We start from the raw sequence: 25,938 nt of genomic DNA, 5'->3' as shown, positions 1-25,938 counted from the left end.
ATGCAGGAGAGAAACGAGATTCGGGACAGAGAACAGCTCGTGGGCAGAGCCCACGTCTGCAGGGAGGCGGGGCAGGGGGTGGCTGCACATGATCCTTTTGGTGCACATGACCCCGAGGGCAGCGTGGTGAGAGAGCGAAGCCCCAGGGCAGGTGGAGTCTGGTTCCAGCTGTGTTTGGAGGAAGCTGGGCGGGCACAGGGCATGGGCTCCCGAGGAGCCTTGTGCTCCCGGAGCCGCCTGCGCTCAAGTGGGCTGCTTGGAAAGATGACGGCTAAGGCCACAGGATGCTCACCGGGCCATGCCTCTCCCGTCAATTCGGCCCCTCCTGATTCTTTTGCAGCTGCTGCAGGACTGAGTTCAATGGCCGAAAACGAAGATGCCCTCCTCAGACATTTATTCCAAAGCTATCAGAAATGGGTGCGCCCCGTGTTACATTCCAACGACACCATCAAAGTGCGTTTCGGATTGAAAATATCTCAGCTCGTAGACGTGGTGAGTAATCCTTGGCACTCAGCTAAAAAAACAAAAACAAACAAACAGAAAACACCATGCATTCTTTAACCTGTTTGTGAGTCTAAGATATTTTTTCTTTCCCTGTGTCTAACATTTCGATTTTAAAAATAATTCATTGTGAGAAAAAAAATCTGCCCCCAAGAAGCCAGTGAGATGACCTGAAGGAAGAATGAGGAGCTGTCACAGCGTAAATTTTTGTTGCGACACTATTGGTGTGGGGCCTTTTTGCTGGGGGTGGACACGGTCACTAGGATGGGCATTGCTGGGGGTGGACACGGTCACTAGGATGGGCGTTGCTGGGGGTGGACACGGTCACTAGGATGGGCGTTGCTGAGCACCGAGGAGGGGACCGGGGAGCTGCAGAGGGTGCCGAGCCCAAGCTGACCCGGTGTGATCCCGGCTCCTCCCGAGCTGTGCCCTGGGATGGCGGGGCACCTTCAGGGAGACAGGGCCATGGGCAGCGCCCAGGGCAGGGGCCATCCTTGCCGTCCCTGCCGTCCCCTTTCCTGGACTCACCCCTACCTTAACATTCTCTGCCGGTTTCCTGCTGGGCTTGCATTTCTGCCAGGATTGTGTCCCTGGGGGAGGTCCTCGACCTACAGCTCCCCAAATGCAGCACAATTGTCCTGCTCTGGTCCCCACAGCCCCAGAATAATCCTTCCACGCTGCCCAAATTCATTGTCCCACCACACACACGTCACACGCGCCCACCCTGGCTGGCACGATGCCCCGGCATTCGTCTAGAAAATCACACAACAGCCGCCTCCTGTTTAGCTGACATTTCCTTCTACCCTTAAAGTGCCCTCTGGGTTGTCGCCACAGTGACCTGCTACTTGTTTTAGTTATGATTTTTCATTTTAAGCAAAATAGCAGTACTCTTCAGGATCACGTGCCACTTAACTGTTAAGTTGACAATCTTTTGCACTTCGAACACCTCAAATATAAGACTCATATAGGTTTTTCTGATAAAAAGCAAAACAAGCAAACAAAAAAAACCCCAAAACACAACTTTCTTTAATTTCATTTTACAACATTTTCTTAATTGTCATTTCCCTAGGATGAAAAGAACCAGCTGATGACGACCAACGTGTGGCTCAAACAGGTACATTTCCATGCAAGGGCTGTGTCTGGCGACCCAGCCGCTGCAGCTCTTTGCTACTGAGACGGGCCCCATCCGAAATCGTTATCTTAGAGGGCAGGACGCAGGGAGAGGTGTGAGAACGTTGGGAAGGGAACGTCATTTTTATTTCATTTTTATTTCTCTTGTGGGCGTCAGGGACCAGGGCCCGGCGGCTCCAGGGAGCCGAGCTCCGCCGCCTGGGGGGGGGGCCTCGTGGGGTGCAAGTCGCCGCTCCGCGACGGTGAGGCCCCGGCCGTGCTCTGGGGCACCTGAAGAAGAGAGAAAGGAGACCCCAAGATGCAACTCTTGCCCCCTTACCTTGCAGCTGGGTAAGGACATCAGCGACGCTGAATTGTCCCTCCCCAGGCAGACCCGCTCTGAGCCAGACGGGAACAGAAGCCGCCCACCGTGGCTTTTGGGACAAAGTGAAGCCCAGAACAGAACAATGAAACGTATTTTCCTGACCTCACTGAATGTGCATTTTGAATGGTGTTCTCAGCTTTCTCAGACGATGGCTTTGAGCTGGGCAGAGCTTGCCTTCCAGCCCAGGGAGCTGGAGTTGTCAGGAAACAGTTGCCGTTCAAACCCAATTTCACATATGCTGTGTGCAAGGAGAAAATATTTTTTAATTTTTAATTGAGAAATAATAATTGAACATATTCATGGGGTACACAGCGATGTTCCGTACATACTGACTAGGGTGAGAAGATATTGGCACTTGCTTGATAATCAGTGAGGAGTTGGTTTAATTGCTTATTTTTTGTTTTTGTTTGGTCTGCAATTACTTGTTTTGTAGTGAATGTCCAGATATTGCCTAATCTGCCCATAGATTTAAAATATTCCTGCTAGGGTTATTTTAAATATCTCACTTAATTGTGACACACACACATGACGCCTTTCATTTGTTTATGTCCAAGTCCGTGGGTCACCTATTCGGGTTTTGTAGACGTTGTTCATCCTTTCTGCTAACAGCTTATCAGGTACAATGAATGAAAGAAACTGAGGCGACTCCTATGCTTTAGTTTGTGTCATCGAATTTCTGCCACCCGAGAACTTTAATCAGAGTTAGAGGATTATTATAACTTTTATTACTTTCTGTTGCTCTGGTTCTTTAAGTCGTAGACGTGTTAGCAAGTTGTGAGGTGGATCTGCATATTGTTTACCTACAAATAAAAATATCCGGGAGAGAATATTAATAATACGCTGGGAATATATATATAAAAATACAATTTAAATAAACATACAGTGCCTCATCCTACTCTGACATTTAGAACGTTGAGTTGATAGAGCCCAGTAGGAAGTCCTCCATTTGAGCTGGCAGGGAGAGAAGAACCTGCAATTTTCTCTTAAACTGTAAACAGGTTTAGGAAGTTAACAAAAATAAAACAAATAAACAAACCTCTTCCTTCCTCACACAAATCCTTCTCCAACTGTTCCTTGAGATCAAGTTTTTATTTATCTCTGACATACAACAGTGGTCCACGGACTCTTGGTCTTAATATTGAGACAGTAGGTGTTTCTCGCTTGTCTTGTGATTTTGAAAGCCAGGGGCATTTCGGCCACAGAGAACAGCATTAGACATGAGGGGTAGAAGCCACGGGTTCCCTGGGCCTCAGCCACGGCCCTGGAAAGGACTTCCGGCAAAGCTGTGCCACCAGAATCCCAGTACCCTGGTGAATGCCCACAGATCAAGACTGAAACAAATCCTAAAAGTCCACAACACGCAAAACAGAGCGAGGGAAACCTGCAGGAGTGCAGCAAGGTGACATCTGCAACGGTCAGCCTGCTGACAAGTTCCTGCTTAACAGAAGTGATGAGAATAATAGACTTTAATTGCACTGGATTCACAAGGGGTTGTCATGTCTCCTACCTTGTTTAAGCCCCTCAACCACCTGCATTAGGAAAGGGGACTCCGTTGCCCCGTTTTACAGAGATGAGCAGTCTAGTAACTCACCTGCTGGACTCTGGGCCTCCTGACTCCTGGCTGGGCCCTTTCCTCACTGCACACTAAGCCGAGCTCTAAACCACAGGAGCAGCTGCAGCAGCTGCACGTTCCGCAGAGCTGCAGAGAACATTGCCAGAGTGCCTGAGTCAGGAGTGGGAGATGCTACAGGGGATGTTAGTCAGCAAGTCTGTGTAATGGTGCAAACAATATAGGGACAGAACAGCAAGGTGGATTCTGTGGCATTGGGCGTCAAGCAGGGAAGGCTGCATGGAAGAGGAGGCATTTGAGCTTGGCCATGATGTTACTTTTATACTTTTTAAAGCTTTTTAAAGCTAAAAGGATGAAAGAAAGATAAAGGATAAAAGAAAAGGGATGGAAAAAGCAATATAAAACTGATGTTCATAAAATTTACTGGAGTTTTACACAGATCTTAGTTCCAGAACAGCTAATAATACTACCTAAGATTTATTGAGCATCTATTAAGTGCCTAGGCACTGTGCTGAGTGTACAATGGGAATGATTTCATTTAATTCTCACAGCCACCCTATAAGGTAAGTTCTATTATTATTCCGACTTTGCAGATGAGGAAACTGAGGACTGGAGAATTGAAGGCCTTGTCCGAGGTTCCACACTGTTAAGTGAAGTCGGGCTTATACAGCAGAGTCATTCTCTTGCCTGAGCCCAGAGGGAGCTGATAGGTGTCCTGGTCCCCTCTGCGTAACTGTTTCTGTATAGTCTATGTAACCACCCAGTCTTCTGAGGCTTTGATTCCTCAGCCTCTGGGACATCGCACGGAATTGGCGTAGAAAGACACTCAGGAGAGAATGAAGTTAGGGTTCACTTCATCTCCCCATTCAACAGGATTCCTGAGAGCCTAAGTCCCAGGCACTTTGCTAGATCCTGGATCTATTAATATAAAGATGAGTCAGACACAGCCCTGCCTTCAGAGAGAGGACGAGAGTTAGTTATGTAAAAAGTAACTCCTGTGATAGGATAAACACCGTGACGCACGTAAACAAGACAGGGAGAAAGTCAGTGAAAGCTTCCAAGGGGAAGAGGTGTCTGATTCAGGTCTCATAGGACAAAGGAACACGAACAACTGAGACGCTTCTTTCCACCTGATTCTCCTGCCTTGTCCTCTGTTTCCACAGTTCTCTGGCATATTTAGACCTTCCTCTCTGTCTTCCCAAGCAAAGACCTTTCCAGGGATCTATTTTTAGTTTATTGATTTTGTTTCGCAAACTCCTTTGTCTTCCTCCTTTGTACTTCCAAAGAGTAATCAAAACCCTATAAACCATAAATATATTATTAACATTGACTCACTGAAACTAGGTGAGGAAGTACTCGATGCCCCAGCCCCCCGGATTCCGCAGGGTCATATCCAAGGTCAGGAAAACTGCATCACCAGCACCTTAGAGGAAATGGAAAATGCAACTGACCTTTTTATTAATGACACTGGGGTGGGCCCTTTACCTAGATGTTACCATATGAATAATCACTATGACAACCAATGCAAATTCACTCAGCAGGCATTTCCTGAGAGCCTGCTCTGCCCTGGGTACCACGTTAGGCCCCAGCTGGGCTCTGTGGAAACAAACTCCAATAAGACAATGAGGCCATTAAAGGACCCGGCTTCACTGCAGCTGAGACACAGTCTGCTCTCCTATCCCCATGACCATCCTGAGGAAAATAAAACTGCAGAATGTCCGCCAAGCGGACATCTTAAACTAGTGGCATTTCTCCAACAGCTGATTTCTGTTTTAGATCAACAGGAAGTTCAGCAAACATGATGGAGGCCTCGTGGGATACCCCCTGGAGCTGGTCTTTGAGAAGTAAGAAACAAACCGCTATGGAAGGGTCAGGCCAGCCCTAACGGTCTGGGAGATCGCCCCAAAGGTCTCACTCCCATCCACCACCCGGAGGGCATTTATAAATTCACGCATTGATCTCACAACAAGATGCATCTTACTCTCCTTCCTTCTCTGTAGCCTCACTCAGACCTTAGCCAGCCAGGCCAAGTTTGGAGCTTTTATTCAAGTGAACCCTGGGTAAGAAAAATAGGGGTCAAAGGCCTACTATGTAAACTTGGGCAAGTCATTTCACCTCTCTGGCCCTCAGTCTCTTCATCTATAAAATAGAGGCAATGCCTACTCAGCAGTGTCACTAGGAATGTGACAAGCTCAATAAATGTCACTCCCTCTAGCCACCTTTGTGAGCTTTTTCATCCTTAATGACAAACCACACTTCTTAGCCTTAATAACTTATGGATTTAATGGACATGTGAGACATATAATATGTTATGTTGCTGTCTTTAAGATAAATGAATCAACACTGATTTGGCTTTAAGAATCTCACATCTGACTAGGATAACTGGAGCTCTCAGGGATGTCCTAGCAGCTGCAAATCAAGGCAATAGCAAGGCCTTACTATCTTTTATCTCATTATCTTTTGCTCTTAGTATTAAAGTAAAAATAATTTGAGGATTTTATTTACAGGAAAACAAAAAGTCTTATGATTTAGGTTTAACATTTGGCTCTGGGTTGTGGTTTAACTAGACATTATGAGTGATAGTTCAAGTAATATATGTAAGAAAAGACAATTTTAAGGGAATATGTATGTAAGGTTTTTGGATAGGCCGGCGCCAGAGAAAGAAAGACGAGCACAATTGAAAGGGGTAAGCGACGAGGCTTTATTGGGGCGCTCCTGGGCGAGATTCACGGGCCCCGAGAGAGAGACCCGGGAAGTCGCATCGCCCAGAAGTTTTGAGTGGGCTTATATATGTTTTTAGGGTTGGGGAATGGGAGTTTCTCCGGTGGGAAGATTTTGGTGCGAAGAGTGAGGAATTTCTTTGTTGCAGTTTTAGGGCGGGTATTGAGAAATAGGGGCTGGTGGTATGTGTGGACTCCAGGAACCGAGACCCTTGTCAGGGTAACCATCCAGGTGTGGTCGTCCTCTAACTCAGCTGGGCCTTGCAGGCATTGTCCTCGGCAGGTCTCGTGGCTTCTTCTTTTAGGGAGCGGAGGGGGTGCCCGCCACCAGCCTTACAATGTATATTTGACATGGATTTGAAATTGTACTTTTCTGAATTAAGAAACCTAGACTTGGAGTATTTTTCCATTTTTTTCTTAATCATAGATCAACTTTGATATTTGGCTGTAACATATCCTGTGCTGTCCTGTTTCCTGCAAAAACACGGCTCTCAAACCAGGAACTGCTGTGACATGGAGGTGATGTTTGTGGAGGGCTTTTCGAGGCTTGGCTAAAACACACTACACAAACACGAGATACCATTTCTGATCCCTTACTCTAAGAAGGGAGAAACAGCAGGTTAATCTCCAGATGCCACCAGGGTTTCAGAGAGCACAGGGAAGTGACCAGAACATCTCACAGCCCCTTAGAGAACACAGAGAATTTGAGCTTCGCATCCCCAGGGGGGCACTGCCAACTGTGCCCCCTGCGCATGACCTCGAGTTTGTGCCCTTCTACACCCACGGCCATCCTGGGTCACGGGCCCAGCCAGCACTGTGGTGGGCTCACGTCCTGCTAGGAATTGGGTGAGCTCTCTGCATGGCGCCTCGGGGAGAACAAACTCTGTGGCCCCCAGGTCTGGCAGCAGAAGGACACCAGGACTGGGGGGAGTGACTCTCTCAGCCCTGCAAGTGAAGGTCAGTGGCTTGTCTAAGTGGTGCGACTAGCAAAGGACAGCCAGTGTGAGCTCAGGGCTTCGGACCCTGAGCCAGGTGCCTCCTCTCTTGGTGCACTGAGGTAAGCAGCCCTGGCCAAAGTCCCACCCAGCCGGGTCAGGACGCAACCTGCGTCCACTCTGGCACCCTCATGTCCTCCTCAGGGAGTCCAAGGCGAAGGCATCCCTCACTCATCCATCCTCCGGTTCCTGCCCCAATGCCTTCCCTCAGGCCGTCCCCCTGCCCACACCACCCCCACTGCTCTGACGCCTCCCCCTGCACGTCCCAGTGTAAATGTCACCCCTTCGGACACCCCTCCCCTGTCTACTCTGCTGAGCGTGTCGTATGTGCAAACTGGGTACTTGCTGGTTGACTTACCCGAGTCAGCCCCAGGCGAGGAGGGCAGGGCAGCTGTGCCCAGGGCCAGCACGTGCCTCGCAGGTTTGTCGAGTGAACGATTGTTCAAACACTGTGGGCCCAGGAACCGCTCCCTCTGCGTCCTCTCTGGCCACAGCTGCTGGTGCTGCTGTCGGAGGTCAGGTGAGCAAGACAAATCTTTCTGACGTTAAAACCCCTCCCCTGGGGCTTGCCCCAGTTCCCTCAGAACCATTTGTGAAACCGGGATTTGTCTGCTGCGATTTGCAACAAGGCAACAGCCCTAGAATTTCAAGCAGCCTCCGCCGCCTCCGCGGGGTCGCCCTGGGTGCAGGCGAACTGGCAGCGCCCGCGGCAGCGGAAACTGCACGAGACACGGGCCGCTGGGTTTCCAGGATCTCCATGCTCCCAAACGAGGAGCGGTGAGGATGGACTCGTCGGCCGTGCTCACCACCGCCGCCGTGTGAAGGCGGACCGAGTGCGGGAGCACATGGCCGGCCCTGCGGTGCGGTCCGGCTCCGCGCCCTCGGCTGTGCGCGGGCAGTGGGCCGCCGGCCGCCCGTCTCCCGCGTCCTTCCCGGGGTCTGGGGACAGCTTCCGCTGCAAGTGGCGGAAAGCCTCTCCACACCAGCGTTAGCGAAGGGAAAGCTGACCGGCTGCCACGGTCTGGAAGGCGCAGGGGCAGGGCCGACCTTACACGCACGCGGCTCACGCCGCATTCCCGGGGCCCCGTGTCCTCCCCGGGCTCCCCGGGCTCCCCGTCCTCGGCCGGGCCTCGGCGGGTGCAGGCGGGGCGGCCGCATGGGCCGCAGGCTCGGCAGGGCCCCTGCCCGGTGGCCTCGGAAGTCCCGCCCTGTGGCCCCGCGGGGGGCGGGCCGGGAGGCGGGGCCGCTTCCGCTTCCGGAGCAGAAGCCGCGTCCGCCGCACGCGGGGTGGCGGGTGGAGAGTAGAGTGAGGGGGTCCCCCAGGAGGTGGGGTTCTCCCGCCGGAACGGGCAGGTGGAGTCGAGGCCGCAGACAGCCCAGTTGCCACGTCCGGTTTCCTCCTTTCCATGAAGGGCTCCGGGCGCGCCGCCTCCTCCTCGCGCGGCCCGGCCCGCGCCCCGACACCCCGACACCTCCTTTCAACAGAGCTTTTAGCACGAAGGCCAGGTTATTCAAATTTCATTGTTGTTTTCTTTCTTTGGCAGAGAGGAAATGGAATTAGCCATAGTTTTAGCTGAGCACACAGTTGATAGGCTTTACGGCTGTGAGCACTGTCATCCTGAGAGGGCTGAGCCAGAGATGGATGAAAACTGTTGGAGCATGTTGGGCCGTGGGGACAGGTAAAAGCGGGCAGGATCTGGCCCTAGACACACCTTGGTGTAAACACCTGCCCGGCCTCCAGGCTGCACACCTCTAGGGGGCGCCCTCCACATCAGACGCGGTGTGCACGGCGCCGCTGCCGCTGCGACTGCGCAAACCACGCTCCACGTTCAGCAGCCTTGAATCCTGTTCCCTTCCGACTGCCCATGTGGCCTTGCACAGGCGCTAGACTCGCTGAGCTGCGGTTGCCTCATCTAATACAGCAATAATAATAGGGGATTCGGCGGTTATTGAGAAAAGTAGCATTAATAAATATAAAGCACTCGGACCAACACCTGGCATGTCATCAACACATCATCTTTATCAATGTGTCACCTTAAAAATTATTATTAGCATTATTATTAGTAACAAAAATGATGTTTGTAAGTGTGCCACAGTTTTATTAAATAATTACTTAAACATCCTCCCAAAGCAGAGGTAAAAACCATTTCACAGTTGTAAAAGGAAATATGTGGTTTGTTCTCCTCTCTGTTTATCATTACTAGAATGTATTTTCACTCCTATAAAAAAAAGATTTAAAAATGCTTTATTAGGAGCAAAAGCCCAAAGGTACACACCACCAATTTCATTGCCTTCCTCTTTTCTCAAGGAAACCTCACCTGTATTTTGACTTTAATTCAAACAAAATCAGGAAAAACATTAGAGCAGCACTCTTTTGCCAACACATCCTTATTGTCCATGAGGCTGAGGTCGACCTATTTTTTTCTTCCACAAAAAGAGAAAATATTATATTTTCTTATATTCATAGTTTAAAATATTAAACCATAATACACGATGACTATGTGGGGTTGATCACAGGAAAGCAAGGCTGGTTCAACATTTTAAAAAATGGATGACATTCATCACATTAAAAGACTGAAGAAGAAAAACCATATGATAAAGGGAAAAAAAACATACTAAAAGACTAAATAAACCTCAACAGGTGCTGAAAAGCTTTTAACAAAACCCAGGATTTGTTCATGATTTAAAAAGAAAAATCTTAACAAACTAGAAATAGAAGGATTCTTTCCTAATCTAATAAAAGGCATTTATAAAAACACAATATCTAATTTATGTTAATACTTAATGATGAGCAAGTAAATGCTCCCCCACAAAATCAAAAGCCAGGAAAGGATATCCACTCTCACTCTTCCTACCTACTGCCGTCTGGAGGTCCCACCTGGTGAATCAAGGCGAGGAAAAACAACAAGAGACATTCAGATTGGAAAGGAAGAAACAAAACTCTCTATTTGGGCCGGGCGCGGTGGCTCACGCCTGTAATCCTAGCACTCTGGGAGGCCGAGGTGGGCGGATCGTTTGCGCTCAGGAGTTCGAGACCGGCCTGAGCAAGAGCGAGACTGCATCTCTACTAAAAATAGAAAGAAATTATATGGACAGCTAAAAATATATAGAGGAAAAAATTAGCCGGGCATGGTGGTGCATGCTTGTAGTCCCAGCTACTCGGGAGGCTGAGACAGGAGGATCCCTTGAGCCTAGGAGTTTGAGGTTGCTGTGAGCTAGGCTGACGCCACGGCACTCACTCTAGCCTGGGCAACAGAGTGAGACTCTGTCTCAAAAAAAAAAAAAAAACTCTCTATTTGTAAATGACACAATTTTCTATGTCAAAAATCTACCAAAAAGCTCCTAAAAATAAATGAGCTAAGCAATATACAAAAGTTGATTGTATATTTATACACTGGCAATGAACAACTGGAAATTTTTTTTAAATTAAGCACCAATAAACCATGAACTACTTACAGTATAAATCTAACCAAGTATGTACAGGATCAGTAAGGTGAAAACTACAAAACACTGACTAAAAAAAAAAAAAAAAAAAATCAAAGAAGACATAAATAAACAGAGAGATAAATGATATTGCTGGGTCAGAAGACTCTCAATATCATGATGCTAGTTCTCCCCAGACTTATCTATATATTCAAATCAATCATAATTAAAATCTCAGCAAGATATTTTATAGGAAGCGACAAGCAGATTCAAAAAGTTATGTGAAAATGCTAAGGAACTAGAATGGCCAAAACAACCCTGAGAAAGAACACAGTTGGAAGATTCACATTACCTGATTTCAAAACTTGACATAAAGCTGTGGCAACCAGGACGTGTGATACTGGAGCAAAGACAGGCACGGAGACCAGAGAAACAGAACAGAGAGCCCGGAGTAGCCCCACACACGTGGGTCATGGGTCTTTGACAGGTGTACAAAGGCAATTCCACGGAGAATGTTCCGTCTTTTTACAAAAGGCGATGGAACAATTGGACATCTATATGCGAAAGAAAATGAGCCTCACTCAACCCATACTTGTACTTTAATAAAAAAAAACTGAAAATGGATCTTAGATCTAAATGTAAATATTAAATCTACAGCATTTCTAGAAGAGAGCATATGAGAAAATCTTTGTGCCCTTGGGTTAGGCAAAGATTTTTTAGGTAAGACACAATCCACGAAATATAAAATTGACAATGAACTTTTAGAACTTCTGTTTTGTGAAAGACTCTCTTAAGAGAAAAAAACTGGGAGAAAATATTTGTAAATCAAATATTTGACAAAGGACTTTTATCCAGAATGTATAAAGAACTAAAAACTCAGTAAAAAAAAAAAAAAAACAAAGAACCCATTAAAAAATATGCAAAGAGTTTAACAGACATTTCACCAAATAAGATATATGGATGGCAGATAAGCACATGAAGACAGGCATAATTAGCCATTAGGAAAATGCATGTTAAAAACCACAGTGAGATACTAATTCACATCTATTATAATATAGTTAAAATGTTAAATGTGACAATGCCAAATGCTATAGAAGATGAAAAACAGCTGGAACTCTCATACCCTGCTGGGGGGAGTGCAAAGTGATTCAGCCACTCTGGAAGACTGTCTGGAAGTTTTGTACAAAGTTAAACATATACTTAGTATATCACCCAGCTGTCTTTCTCCTATTTACCCAAGAAAAATAAGAATTTATTTCATGCCAAAAACTATATAAAATGTTTACAGTGGCTTCATCAAAAACTTGAAAGAATTCAAATATCCTAACTGGTGAATGGAACAACTGTGATACATCATCCAATGTAAAACCACCCACTAATAAAAATGAACAAACTACTGATGCAACAACACAGAAGAATCTAGATGCATTGCTAAGTGAATAAGTCAGGATCTATGATTCCACCTAGATGACATTCTGGAAAAGGCAAAATTATTGGAACAGAAAAATCAGGGATTGCCAAGGGCTAGAAACGTGGGATGGGTTGATTACGAAGGGGCAGCACAGGGGGAATTTGGGGGGCGACAAACGTTTTGGTATCTTACTGGTGGTAGTGGTTAAACAACTGCATTTAGAACTGTACACAAAAAGAGAGAATTTTATTGTAAGTAAAGTTTTAAAAGGTGAATAAAGTGGAAGTGAAACAAACAAAAAATGCCACCGTGGGTTCGTTCCCTCCAGCATCTCTGAGATTCAGACCTGGGACGATGGTAAGAGTCTTCTTAGCAGGAGGCAGATTATTCATAGGGAGGAAATTTTATTTGTTCTTCAAAATGGGCAGAGGGGGAGGAAAAAATGAAGCCTGTGGGTACCAAGTGAACATAGTAAATACTTTATTAGATTGGGCTCTTAAATTGGCAGTCTTCATATGCAAGATTTTAGGTAAATAGTCATGTGATTTTTTTAGACTTTCGATTCTAGCTTTTTAAAAGCTGATATTTTTTAGAATTTACTTTTTAAAAGTCAAGTCTCAAAAATATTGTTTAAGATAATGTCTCATCCGGGGTGTATAGTTCCATCATTTTTCGGGCATCATACATATTTCAGTATTTTGCCATCCAGTTAAGTCTTCCATCTGCTGACTCCTGATTTTTTAATGACAAAGTTGGCATCCCCGAGCTCCAGGAAGCCTCACACTGGGCGTGCACGTCTAACTCTCTGAAATGTCATTTAACATTATCCTGTGTAATTACCCAACTATCCACTTGAAGGACAGTGGAACAGAAGAATTTAATTTTCAGGTCAGATTCCATAACATTCTGTATCCAAAATCTTTTTAATTAAGTCCACTCATTGCTTGTTTATCTCAGTGTCAGTAAATAAATCAATAAAGGCCACTGTGCTGTGATTGGGTCACCCACACATCATCTGCTTGACCTTCCTAACCCGATCGATGGATGGTCAGGTTTATCTGTCTGGATTCATCAGCCCCCATAAAACATGCAAAGTGACTTCATCCTTATGAAGAAAAATATGTAAGCATCTGGAGGCTAACAATGTTAGGAGTATAATTTAAAATTGTAATAGAGAGCTCAAAAAATAAATTGATTAAAAATTAAGGGAAAATTCTTGGGAAATTTTTTTTATTGGATAAAAGTTATCATGTTATCAAGACCAGTCAGTGGATACTGGATGTTTCATATTAACATCCTGAGTGGATGTTTGTCTAAGACACTTGAGTGATGTTCAAAATCATCTGTGCCTATTATGATGACATTAAAAACATCCCTCCTAGACCAACCTCCTAGAATAAACCGGGTTAGATTCCTCATTGCTTTTCTTTTGTTTCTTCAGAGAAAACAGGCTGAAAAGACAGATTATGAATCATGGCAGTTGCCAAGCCTCTTCGTTGTGAGGTAGATGTGGTGATTTTGGAAATATTAACACCAAACAGGCAAGGTGTGTGGGCCTGGGCTGGGTCACACCCCGCCTGCTGTGCGGAATCCCAGACAGGGCGTAAGGTCTAACCCGGCATGTTTGCCTTTCATTTTAAAACAGTGCATTGGCAAACTAACAGAAACTTGAAGAACCCAAGGTCTAATATCTTGAATTTTCATCATGAAATTACAGTATACTAATTTCATGCAGGAGTGGACGGACCACAAATTACGCTGGAATCCTGATGAATATGGAGGAATTAACTCAATCAAAGTTCCATCAGAGTCTCTCTGGCTTCCTGACATCGTTCTCTTTGAAAAGTAAGTATCACAGAAGAAACTATACTGGTCAGATTAACACTAGGAATAGAAAAGTCTGATTTGGGCAAAATAATAAGGAAAAACATTCAATGTTAAGCAACAAAAAACTGTTTCTTTTTAAACTATTGTTTGACCTGTAGTAGAAAAGTAATAAAATACAGGCAGTACAGTGCTGGGGAAAAACCCAAACTAGTAAGCGTTCAGCTAAGGCTGACAGTGGAACTGCTTCGATTGCAGTGCAGACGGACGTTTCGAAGGCTCCCTCATGACCAAGGTCGTAGTGAAATCCAATGGAACTGTCACCTGGACGCCGCCCGCCAGTTACAAAAGCTCCTGCACCATGGATGTCACGTTCTTCCCGTTTGACCGACAGAACTGCTCCATGAAGTTTGGATCCTGGACGTACGATGGTACCATGGTCGACCTCATTTTGATAGATGAAGATGTTGACAGAAAAGACTTTTTTGATAATGGAGAATGGGAAATACTCCATGCGAAAGGGATGAGGGGAGACAGGAGAGATGGTTTCTATTCGTATCCATTCGTCACTTACTCTTTCATTCTCAGGCGCCTGCCTCTGTTCTACACTCTCTTCCTGATCATACCCTGCCTGGGACTGTCTTTTCTGACAGTTCTCGTGTTCTATTTGCCTTCTGACGAAGGAGAAAAACTTTCATTGTCAACGTCTGTCTTAGTCTCTCTGACAGTTTTTCTCTTGGTGATTGAGGAAATAATCCCCTCCTCTTCCAAAGTCATCCCTCTCATTGGAGAGTACCTGCTGTTCATTATGATTTTCGTGACCTTGTCAATCATTGTTACTGTTTTTGTAATTAACGTTCACCATAGATCCTCCTCAACGTACCATCCCATGGCTCCCTGGGTGAAGAGGCTCTTTCTGCAAAAACTGCCCAAATTACTTTGCATGAAAGAGCACGTGGATCACTACTCTCTCCCAGATAAAGATGAGCGTAAACCAGTAGTGAAAGGTAAAGTTCTAGAAAAAAAGAAACAGAAACAGACAAATGATGGAGAAAAAGTTCTGGCTGCTGTCTTGGAAAAGGCTGCTGACTCCATTAGATACATTGCCAGCCACGTGAGGAAAGAACATTTCATCCGCCAGGTGAGTAAACCGACATTCACAGTAACGCGCCATTGCGCTCTGCCGCAGACTAACATGTTGCCATCTATTTTCAATAAAATGCTGTCATTGTTTGAAATGTGACATTGTTAGATATCGTCTTTACACAGATACAATTTAAAACAAACCCAGTCATAAAATAAGGATTTTAGTATAAATTTTTAGGAATTAGTTCACAAAAACATTATGGAGCAAAAGTGAGCAACTGTAGATTCAGCACTTTCCCTTATAATTAGCCCCAATTCTATTTTAAATAATTCAGTTGTACATAGTTGGTTATCCTGGTCTCCGATGATTTCTCTTTCATTTTTCATGGGACGACAGATATTTTCATCCATGGTATTTGGAAATTAAAAAACCAGAAAGAATCATATCTTTAAATTAATATAAAATGTAGTGTGACAACAGATATTTTAGTGAGGGAAGAGAATGCGGCCATTTAGTTTACAGATTAAAACGAATGTGGGAGAGAGTGTGGATTTCAGACTTAAAACAGTTCTGGGCTCAGAGCCCACTGAGTCCATCCCTGAGACAAGTTACTTAGCCTGAGCTTCTGTTTTCTAAAACCTACCTTGAAGGGTTACTCTGAGGAATAAAATATATGTCATAAAATATAAAACACGCACAGTGTGCCCGGCACACGTGGACTGGCCTCGTGATTATGAAAGAAGTTCATAAAGGTTGATTGTCATCTTTATTCTTCTCATCTTTATCCTTCTTTTAAATGGTCCTTCTCCAATGGAGTGAAAATATTATTTGACATACAAAAATATTCAGTACAAAAACTGGTCTGTTGTTTAAAACAAGTTATACATTTTCACCAATTTGTAGGGTTCAATTATTCTACCTTCAAATTGATGTAAATGAGTGCCAAGAGCTTGGTCACGTAAACAAACTGACGAATTTTATTTTTAGAAATATCCTTCTACACTTTATCTTGCCTTCACAAATACTGCCTAGTTTATCCTCTCTCTTAACAATTTGTCATGGTTTTCCCCCCTCTTAAAAAAATTTTTAAAAGCACTAGAAAAGTAAAACTGCCACTGTAAAACAGCCACTGTAAAACAAGCATTTCAGCTATTATAGTTCTTTTTCTGTGTGTTTCTTTACATCTTTTAAAAATACTAATACAGCGATTGAAATAATTTTTTAATTATAAAAGTAAAAAAAATCAAAAATTATAAAAGTAACACAGGATCAGTGATCAGTGTAGGGAATGTAGAAAACACAGAAAAATCTAAATAACAAGATAAAAATTATCAATAATCCCACAATTTAAGGTTGACATTTTTAACATTTTAATCTATCTTCTTTGTGTCTCCCCCACACACAAGTTTTATTCCTGACCCTCTGTGAGTACAGAATACAGCCAGGTTCTGTTCCCGCAGCTTCCTGTGGCAGTGACCTCTCCTGTAACCCCCTGCCCTGGGGGGTGGCGGGGTGGGGGGAGGGGGCAGGCCTCCTGGCTGCTCCATTCCTACAAAATCCCATAAAATAGAAATAGGACCTTTATTTGCCCTTGAAACATGAGGACTCGCCCTTCTCCTTCAGACTTCCCCAGCCTGCTCGGACCTTGCTGTCACTGGCCCATGGCCACTGTCCCCAAACTCCCTTTCCTAACAGGGGTGACCTGGGCTCTCCCAGATGACTTCCTGTCTTCTGCAGCTCTCCTACCGGACAGTGTCCCTCATACTACAGCTGCAGCAGCCAGACCTACATGTGGAGTGGAAGAAAAGAACACCCCTGACACTTGGCCACAAAAATTCTCACGTTATAAATTTTGATTCATGTTATAGGGACATCAGGAAGCATCCAGTAGGGTATACCGGCTTTTTATTAGTGGAAAAATCAGGCTTTTCCCGTTTGGATCAGGAAAGTTTACAAATGCTTAAATAATTCTGTTGTTTCTATTTTACCTCTTCAGTGTTGATGAAAGTGTTTCTATAAAATTGATTTACAAGTGGTTTTCTTGGGGACTATTGGTGAAGTCACTGGGAAGATTGTGAGTCTGCCTTGTGGGCGATGTGTTAGGTACATTTTGAAAACTCAAGTAAGTGCTGTACATCTGAATATTGCTCTTTTTAAATCCCTTGAGAGGAATTGAGAACCGTTGCCCAGCATGTTGAATGGAAGGCGTCTTCTCTCTCTTGCAGGTGGTACAAGACTGGAAACGCGTAGCGCAAGTCCTTGACCGAATCTTCCTGGGGCTCTTTCTGGTAGTGTCGGTCACCGGCTCGGTTCTGATCTTCACGCCTGCTCTGAAGATGTGGCTACATAGTTACCCTTAGGAACAAGTCTCCAGAGCAATTTAAGAGACAAAATCACGCCTTAGGGCTGACGTCTGGCTGGCACCGACACAGAACCCAACATGCACGTGTTTCTCCTAAGAGCCCCGACTGTACCGTCTTCACGGAACTTGAACCTCTCTTGATAAGAGGATCCTTGGTAAACGTGGGCTTGCCCGAGCTGATCTGTGGGTGCTACTGGAGTGAGTTGTTTTTAAAGAAAGAAGAACCTCCTTGGGCCCCTTCCTCGGCTCCCCGGGACCTTCAGGGCGGGGGCACGGGCCCAGGCTGGGTCCGCAGGCCAGGACGCAGGAGCCGTCGCCGGGCGGTGGGCTCGGGCCCCACGTGTCAGCGTTAGGAGTCAGTGTTTGTGGCCCGCACTTGCACAAAACTCTGCTCTCACCTTCACTTCACTTTTCTCACCTTCTGCATTTTGTCTAAATCGTCCAGAAGTTTAGTTCCAGATTTTTAATTCTTATATTACATGTTCTTTTCCCTAAGAATCATTTATTGACAACACATTTTGTCCACAATTTCATTCCTTTGTTCACCACTTTTGTCCATTTTCCTCTCTCTCTGCGTCTGTTTCATCATCTCAGAGGAATGCGGAGTATGTCCTCAAGCAATTCCCTTAGGAGGTTTTCCAGTGTGGTAACCTTTCTGAATCCTCGCATTTCTGAAATTTTGATTTATTTTGCCCTCACACTTGAACAACAGGTTGGCTGTGCATGGAACTCGGGTTCCAAATCATTTGCCTTTAGGACCCTGAAGACATTATTCTGTAACATCCCGTGTTGCAGATAAGAAGTGTGGTAACAGCTGACTCCTACTCCTTATTCCTGGGGGTCACCGTTTATTCCTCCCTAAAAGTCTTAGACTTTTCCTTCTCCTTTTGGACTTTAGAAATGTCGCTTGTCTGGGTCTAAGTGCAGGGCTCTCGCTCCGGCTTGGCATCTCATGACTGATGTCTTTCTTCAACTCATGCGAGTTTTCTTCTCTTATTTGTGTTATTATTTCCTGGGTTCCATTCTCTCTCCTTTCCTTTTGACATTTCTAATAGAGGATCTTGGTATTCCAGGATCTGTCTTTCATGATTATTAATTTATTAGCTTTTCTCTCGTGAGAATAGACTCTTTTCCTTGTCAGGCTGAGATTACCCCTAACAAATTTGATTTTCAGCCGTTGTCTATTCTGCGGTCCAGACCCCCTACTGAGGGGAGGTTTTTGTCCATTTGTTTGTGGATCAATGATACACAGTCATGTGCCCCATAACGACGTTTCGGTTAATGACAGACCTCATATATGACAGTGGTCCCGTAAGATTATAATAACATTATTTTTACGGTACCTTTTCTATGTTTAGATACACAAATACTTATCGCCGTGTGACAGTTGTCTGCAGTAGTCAGCACAGTAACTTGCTGTGTGGTGTGAAGCCGGAGCACTAGGCTCCCACCCAGGCAGGCTGCGCCCCCTATGGCTGTGTACGCGCCCCCTATGGCTGTGTACGCGCCCCCTATGGCTGTGTACGCGCCCCCTGCGGCTGTGTACGCGCCCCCTATGGCTGTGTACACACCCCCTGCGGCTGTGTACGCGCCCCCTATGGCTGTGTACACACCCCCTGCGGCTGTGTACGCGCCCCCTATGGCTGTGTACGCGCCCCCTGCGGCTGTGTACGCGCCCCCTATGGCTGTGTACACACCCCCTGCGGCTGTGTACGCGCCCCCTATGGCTGTGTACGCGCCCCCTGCGGCTGTGTACGCGCCCCCTATGGCTGTGTACGCACCCCCTGCAGCTGTGTACGCGCCCCCTATGGCTGTGTACACACCCCCTGCGGCTGTGTACGCGCCCCCTGCGGCTGTGTACCCGCACTCTGTGATGTCCACACAACGCAGTGACAAAATCACCTATGGATGCATTTCTCAGAATGTGTTTCCATTGTTAAGTGATGCACACCTGTGTTTGATTTCTGAGAACTCTGATTGCTCTTTGTGGACATCGTACCCTCTGGAATGTTTTCAGGGAGTATTAATTAGTTACTGTAAAGTCTTCTGTTTTCTACGTTACAATTTTTCTTCAGGTGTTAATTCTCTTGCTGATTTTGGATGCTTTTTGTGGTCATTTTACTCAAATATTTGGTGATTTTTTTGATATTGTTTATTGACCTGAAAGTGACACCTGTTCCTAATGACAGGAAATGCCGTGGGGAAGGCTGTCCCTTCCTGCGTGTGTCCAGGCCAGCACTTCTCTAGGGTGCGTGAGTAGCTCACCTTCCACATTAGGGGACACCCTGCCTTGGTGGCAGCTCTTTGACTCCAGTGTCCTCGCTGGTTTCTCGTGTCAGAATGGCCACGTTAGTGGGGACGCACTACAAAAGCCACTGTGAAAATAGGGACGTGCCAGCCGTTCATTAGTCCTCCACCTGATTACAACTAATTACACTTCCCTTTCAGGACTCCCTACCTTTACTCGTAGGATTATTGTGGGGGCGGGGGGGTGCTAGAAAAAATAATTTCTTCGACAGCCCCATCTTTCCTACACGGGGACACAAATTCCACGGCTCTATTAGGTTTTACTGCAAATCTGATCTCAACGGCCCTGCGCATTTCAAAGCTCACCCTCCGCCCCGGACTACGTAGGTGCCCCAGCCAGCGTCCCCTGGCTGTTAGGCATTCCTAACAGTGTTCATCGTTGTTTTACATTTCTTCTGAAATATCAGTGGGATTTGGAGAACAACAACAACAACAAAAGGAAACACATCTTTCCAGCCGGCCATCCTGTGCCAGAAATCTCTTCTGAATCCGTCCCCGCAGACAGGTCCAATCACACGTGCAGCTGAGCACCGGGAGGTCTCCGGGGGCGCGTGGTCCCGGGAGAAATGTACGGTCTGACTCCGAGTAACCTGCGCTTTGCAGACTGATGCATCCTGGACATAGGTGGGGACCAGAAAGATGATTGTGTCGGGAATAGAATTTATTGGCCAAAAAACCCCGAGGCGTGGCTTGAAGTCAGTGATCCACATGTGCTGCTAGACTTGGAGGAGGATGTGTAGTTGCCACCTGGCTGTTCGCAGCCTCCTGGATGTTCGCAGCGTCCTCCTGCGGGCTCCTCCTGCTTCTAGTCTGCTCTTCATCCTGTTCACACTAACCAGCCCTTCCCCTTTTCACACCTGAGCTCTCCTTCCCCGTGCCCTCGGGTTCCTCCTCCTGCAAATTGTCCCTTTAATTACTCTTTCTCTCCTGTGGCTCCTTTTCCTAGACCTACAAAATGCCCAGATGTGCCCTAATCTTAGCACAAACACAGAAAGATAGGGAACAGAAATAATAGAATTTTTTCAAATAGCCTGGACTGCTTTTGTAGAGAGATTCATGCCATTCAAATCACCCTCAAAAGTATGAATGTATTTGTGTTCAATAGATAACAAATTCTGCACCCTAGAACTGTACTTTTATGTACTGTGTGCAAACATGATAGAACACAGGGCTCCGTGTAGGGTGCACATTTTTCTGAATTTTTTAAAGGGAGGTGATGTGATGGAGTGAAAACCAGGGCACTAGGATTCTTGGGTTCTAGACCAGCCATTAACTAGCTGTGTGAGCTGTGAGGCCATCAGCGAGTTACTCACCCTCTCTGTTTTAGTTTCCTGGTCAGTAGTACGAGGTTATGACTCATGACCTTTGTAGCTCTGTCCTGCTCCTAAATTCCAGACTTTGGAGATTTAAACTGGAGGTTTCACAGTTTTTAGACTACACAACTTCTAATTGTAACTTTGTTCCTTTAGGAAAATACAGTCTGCTTTATCACTACTTTAGGGGAGGACGTGCAGGGTGCGCTGTGCTGAAAATCAAGGGCTCCCTGCCTTACCTCCTCGATGGGACTGTGGATTCCAAGGGCAAATCACCCTTCTCCCTTTTAGTGAGAATTCTATTGACTTTAACTCATCACTTAATTTTAGCTCATTTGTTTGCTAGATGAATGACAATGCTAATTTTTGGAAAAATATGTTTAGATCTGAATTCTGCTTTACATTTTGAAAAATACCGGAGCGAAACACTTTCGGGAGCAAGCCTCTTCCTGGTCAGACGCAATACAGAGCAGATCAAGCCCTTGCACGCACGCCGGCAGCCGAGGTGGGAGAGGACCCCCAGCTTCACTCATAGAAAAGGTTAAATACTTATGTACTGTGAGAACCCTAAGGAAGTGACTACAAAGGTAACTTTAAAGCAAAGGAATTTTAATTTCAAATGTATTGGAAGAAAAATCTGTGGGTAAAATTTGCCAGCTAATTCCAACAAGTGGATGATGTCACAGGTCTATTCCACTCTGTATCACACATGTGAGTTTGGGGACACACACATGCTTGGGCACGCACACACGGGGAGCCCACAAAGGGGTGTCCCATACTGTTCTCATCCTTCAGATTTCTGCCCACACCCCAGGCCTGCGCCCATCACGGAACACACGGCCCCTCTGCACTGCCCGTCTGCAGCGTTGTGGGTCTGTGCTGTAGGGTTTAGAATGTCACTGGTCTCTGTTGTATATCGTGAACTTTGCTTCCTTAGCTATACCAGCATATCTAATTATATCCCCAGCAGTATCTAATAGAGCTGAGCGCATAGTCAAGGCTTAACTAATATTTGTGAATTAATTAAACCAGATGCCAGAAACTTTGGATTGGGTTGTTTGTTTAAAATGGGGACAGACGTGTGCTCTTGCTCTGCCCCCCCCCATACTTCTAGCTCTGTGTGTGTGACTGTGTGTGTATAATTTTCAATATGCATCTCAAAAAAACATTTTCTCACATTAAAAAAATTTCTAAAATAATATTATCATACTTAGAAAAATTAATAATTCCACATTCAAGTTTTCCTAACTGTCTCAAAAGTATTCTAATTTGATAATTAGACTGTATAACATAGGATTCAGCCCAGGACTATATTGTTATGCCTCTTAAATCTATTTTAATCTCTTTCTTGGCACTGATTTGTTGAAAGGACTAGATCAGATTTCCCAAGAATGCCTCACTTTTGGATTTTGTCTGGTTGCTTGCTTCTCATGTCATGCAGCTCACTCCACTGTCTTCTGCACTTCCTATAACTTGAAGGTTACAAATGTGACCCTAACTGTGACTCTGACTCAATATTTTTGGCAGGAACACGTCACAGATGATAATGTGGAGTTCACGTTGTAGCATGATGAGGAGAGATCCTCTCTGGCTATTTTATCATTAGTGTTAAAACTAATCCCTGGATTATGGTACTGACAATCTGCTCTCTCACCTGGATCCGCTGGTAAATTGTGCGGTGTAGCCTGTGGCCATAACACACGGCAAGATTGCAAAGACTGTAATCTTGATCCCTTTGGAGATGGTGTCTAACCAGCCACAATGGCACACCGAAATTTCCAGAAAGTAATATTTTTATGTTGGAATGGAACTTTTGGTGGTATAAAAACTCTTTCTCTGAAGCACCTACTATTATCTATTGTGAACTAAAATAGAATTTTAAGGCTCACCGCCCCCGGCCCAGCTGACCGAATGGACCCCCTCGTGGCCAAAGGAATATCCCAAAACTAAATCCTGCCAGGAGGAAGGCGGTCACACATGCCTCATCATGCCCCCTCCCTTCTTGGGGACATCCTTTGTAACCCAGTAACAGGCCTAAGGGTATGCAAGACACACCTGCAGGTCGTCCCTTTACACAACAAATACATGTCCCTTGGCTTATCTCTGACACAAACAGCTCCTGCGTTAAAACATTCCAGGCCTTTAGACAAAGCTTCATGGCTTTAACCAATTACAAGACAAAGAATCTTTAAACCCACCTATCTATCACCTGTAAGCACTGCCCCTAAGCTGGCCTCGACCGCCCCCCGCCCCCCGCAGTTCGAGGTGATCCACCTTTTTGGGCCAAACCAATGTATGCCTCCCACGTATTGATTTATGACTTTACCTGTAACCCCTGCCTCCCTGAAATGTATAAAACCAAACTGTAACCCAACCACAGCGAGTCCACTTGCTCAAGGCCTCTTGGGCATGGCTCTGGGTCATGATCCTCAAATTTGGCTCAAGTAAATTTTTTTTTTTTTTTTTTGAGACAGTCTCGCTTTGTTGCCCGGGCTAGAGTGAGTGCGGTGGCATCAGCCTAGCTCACAGCAACCTCACACTCCTGGGCTTAAGCGATCCTCCTGCCTCAGTCTCCCGAGGAGCTGGGACTACAGGCATGCACCACCATGCCTGGCTAATTTTTTCTATATATATTTTTAGTTGGCCAGATAATTTCTTTCTATTTTTAATAGAGACAGGGTCTTGCTCTTGCTCAGGCTGGTCTCGAACTCCTGACCTCGAGCGATCCACCCATCTCGGCCTCCCAGAGTGCTAGGATTACAGTCATGAGCCACTGTGCCCAGCCTCAAGTAAATCTTTTTAAAATTACTTTACAGAGTTTGGCTTTTTTTTCCGTTAACACTATTAAAGTTAATTCATGTAATTAACAGCCATGGTGACAACCACTTATGTCTAATCTGACATGTATTTCTTCTTTGTATTAAGGATTCTTGTTCAGTATGTCAATAAAATAATAGTGAAACTAAAAGTAGCATTGTGGCTTTGGCTCGTGGACATAATCTTAGGTTTGGGAAAACGAGGCGAGAGCAGCAAACTGTCCACCGATGTAGATCGTCACACCCCAGGCAGGGTTACCCACCACGGCACGGGACAGCCTGGCCTGTGTGGGGCTAGACGTGCCCACCTGAATGCTCAGGGGCAGGCTCAACTTCAGGCCACACGAAGAGATCCAGCCTTCCCAGATCCCAAAGGGAAATAATAGAAAGAAGAGTGACATTGTGAAGATTAACTCTGGCAACCTTCTAAAAACAGCACTGTTAGCGGGAAGGCACTCTTACCACCTGTTTCACAGGTGAAGGTCCTCTTCATCCGCAAACTTCTACCCTCAGGGGAAAAAAGAGTGGGGAAAGATTCACTCTACTTCATTTGGCAGGATGGGTGCTCCTGCCCCCAAGAAGCACCCAGCGAGGGTGTGGTGGCCACCCCTCAAGGTGCCCTCGCAGGCCCTCCCCTGGAGGGTTCCAATCTCTCACAGGGGATCTTACGGGCATCCTGGCAGGGAAGATTCTACACTGGCCTGTCCCACATACTGCAGGGTGCTTAGCACCCCAGCCCCCACACCCTACGTGATAATAGCATTGTCATTGTAACATCCAAAATGCCCTTTCAGACATTTCCAGACATCACTGGGAAACAGTGTGCATGCGTGTGCATGAGTGTGCAGGTGTGGACTGTGTGTCAAATGGGTGCAATAGCATCTCTGTTGGAAACAGGGCTAGGAGACATGTAAGGTTTTAGGGGTTTTGCAGGGCTTTGCTTTGAAGGAATCTGTGAGCGTGTTAGTTCACAGGCCAGAAGCTGCCTAGCAACAGGGGGGCATCTCACCCGTCAGAGGCGAATGCAAGGCCACACCTGTCTCGAGACCTGCAGGCCAGTGCCTGATGCTTGTGCAAGGCAGAGCTTGGCATGGGGTCACGGGTTAAGGACTGATCAAAGAATGCCAGCCCAGCAGACACCTGCAGCTAAAACCAATTGGCCTCAAGGACAGTTCCTGCTTCACTCCTGACCACATGTCTCAGTTAATGAGAAACTGGATGAAGAAATATATAGCCTCTATATTTCTGTTTAGCTTTTCTGCTAATTGGCAGTTTTATCTTTAACTTATATACTCAGCTAGGTCTATTCTTAACTTAGGGCTTAGAAGTTTATCTTAGAAAAATTTTATAACCATTTGCTCACGTAGATAGAATTAATTAAGGGATCTCTAGAAACCTTTGGGGAGCCCTGAAACCTGAATGAATAACCTGTGCACAGAAATCTGTAACCACTAATAACTAATTGCTGTACCAATAAATACTGATGCGGGACTTCACTCACGGCCTCACAGCTCACGGGAATGCTGGAGGAGCCCTGACTCCCCCATCACTTTAAACTACATTTTGTCTCTGTCTCTATTATTTCTCTGTCTCTATTATTTCTAAATCTCTTGCGAGGATCCTGCCTGGGACCTGTTTTGCTGGGAGCATAGCTAACTCCCAGCACATCTCCAGTTGAGAACAACTTGTATCTTAGTCCATTCAGGGTGCTATAATAAAAGTACTAGAGCCTGGGTGGCTTGTTAACAACAGAGGTTTATTTCTCAAGTCCTGGAGGCTGGGAAGTCCAAGAACAAGGTGCCACAGCTCTGGTGTCTGCTGAGGGCCACTTCCTGGTGCGTGGGTGGCCGTCTTCTCCCTGGGTCCTCACATGGTGGCAGGGGTGAGGGAGCTCTCTAGGGCCTCTTTCACAAGGGCGCTAATCCTGTTCATGAGGGCACCACCTTCATGACCTAATCAATTCCCAAAGGCCCAACCTCGGCTTTAACATTTGGGGAAGACACACACGCTGGATGCTGTGGCCGTGCTGAGATGGCAGTTCCAAAGTTGAGGGTGGGAAAGGGAAGGTTCTCAGATGTTCCCCTGTTCTTACTGCCCTGCCCCCTCCTAACACA

General features: G+C 45.8%; 1 protein-coding gene across 1 annotated transcript; it reads left to right on the top strand.

Annotated features, from left to right (window-relative positions):
* LOC138393678 (neuronal acetylcholine receptor subunit beta-3-like) lies at nt 1-17,386 on the top strand. The gene is made up of 6 exons (XM_069485057.1): nt 1-247; nt 341-492; nt 1,571-1,615; nt 13,851-13,960; nt 14,198-14,378; nt 17,252-17,386. The coding sequence occupies exons 1-6, from the start codon at nt 1-3 to the stop codon at nt 17,384-17,386; spliced, it is 870 nt and encodes a 289-aa protein (XP_069341158.1).
* Nucleotides 17,387-25,938: the final 8,552 nt, after the last annotated feature.

This window comes from Eulemur rufifrons, chromosome 12 (genome assembly GCF_041146395.1).
Source record: "Eulemur rufifrons isolate Redbay chromosome 12, OSU_ERuf_1, whole genome shotgun sequence".
Classification (NCBI taxonomy): Eukaryota; Metazoa; Chordata; class Mammalia; order Primates; family Lemuridae; genus Eulemur; species Eulemur rufifrons.
Note: the sequence above shows the minus strand (reverse complement) of the source record. Positions and strands in the feature narration are given on the sequence as shown.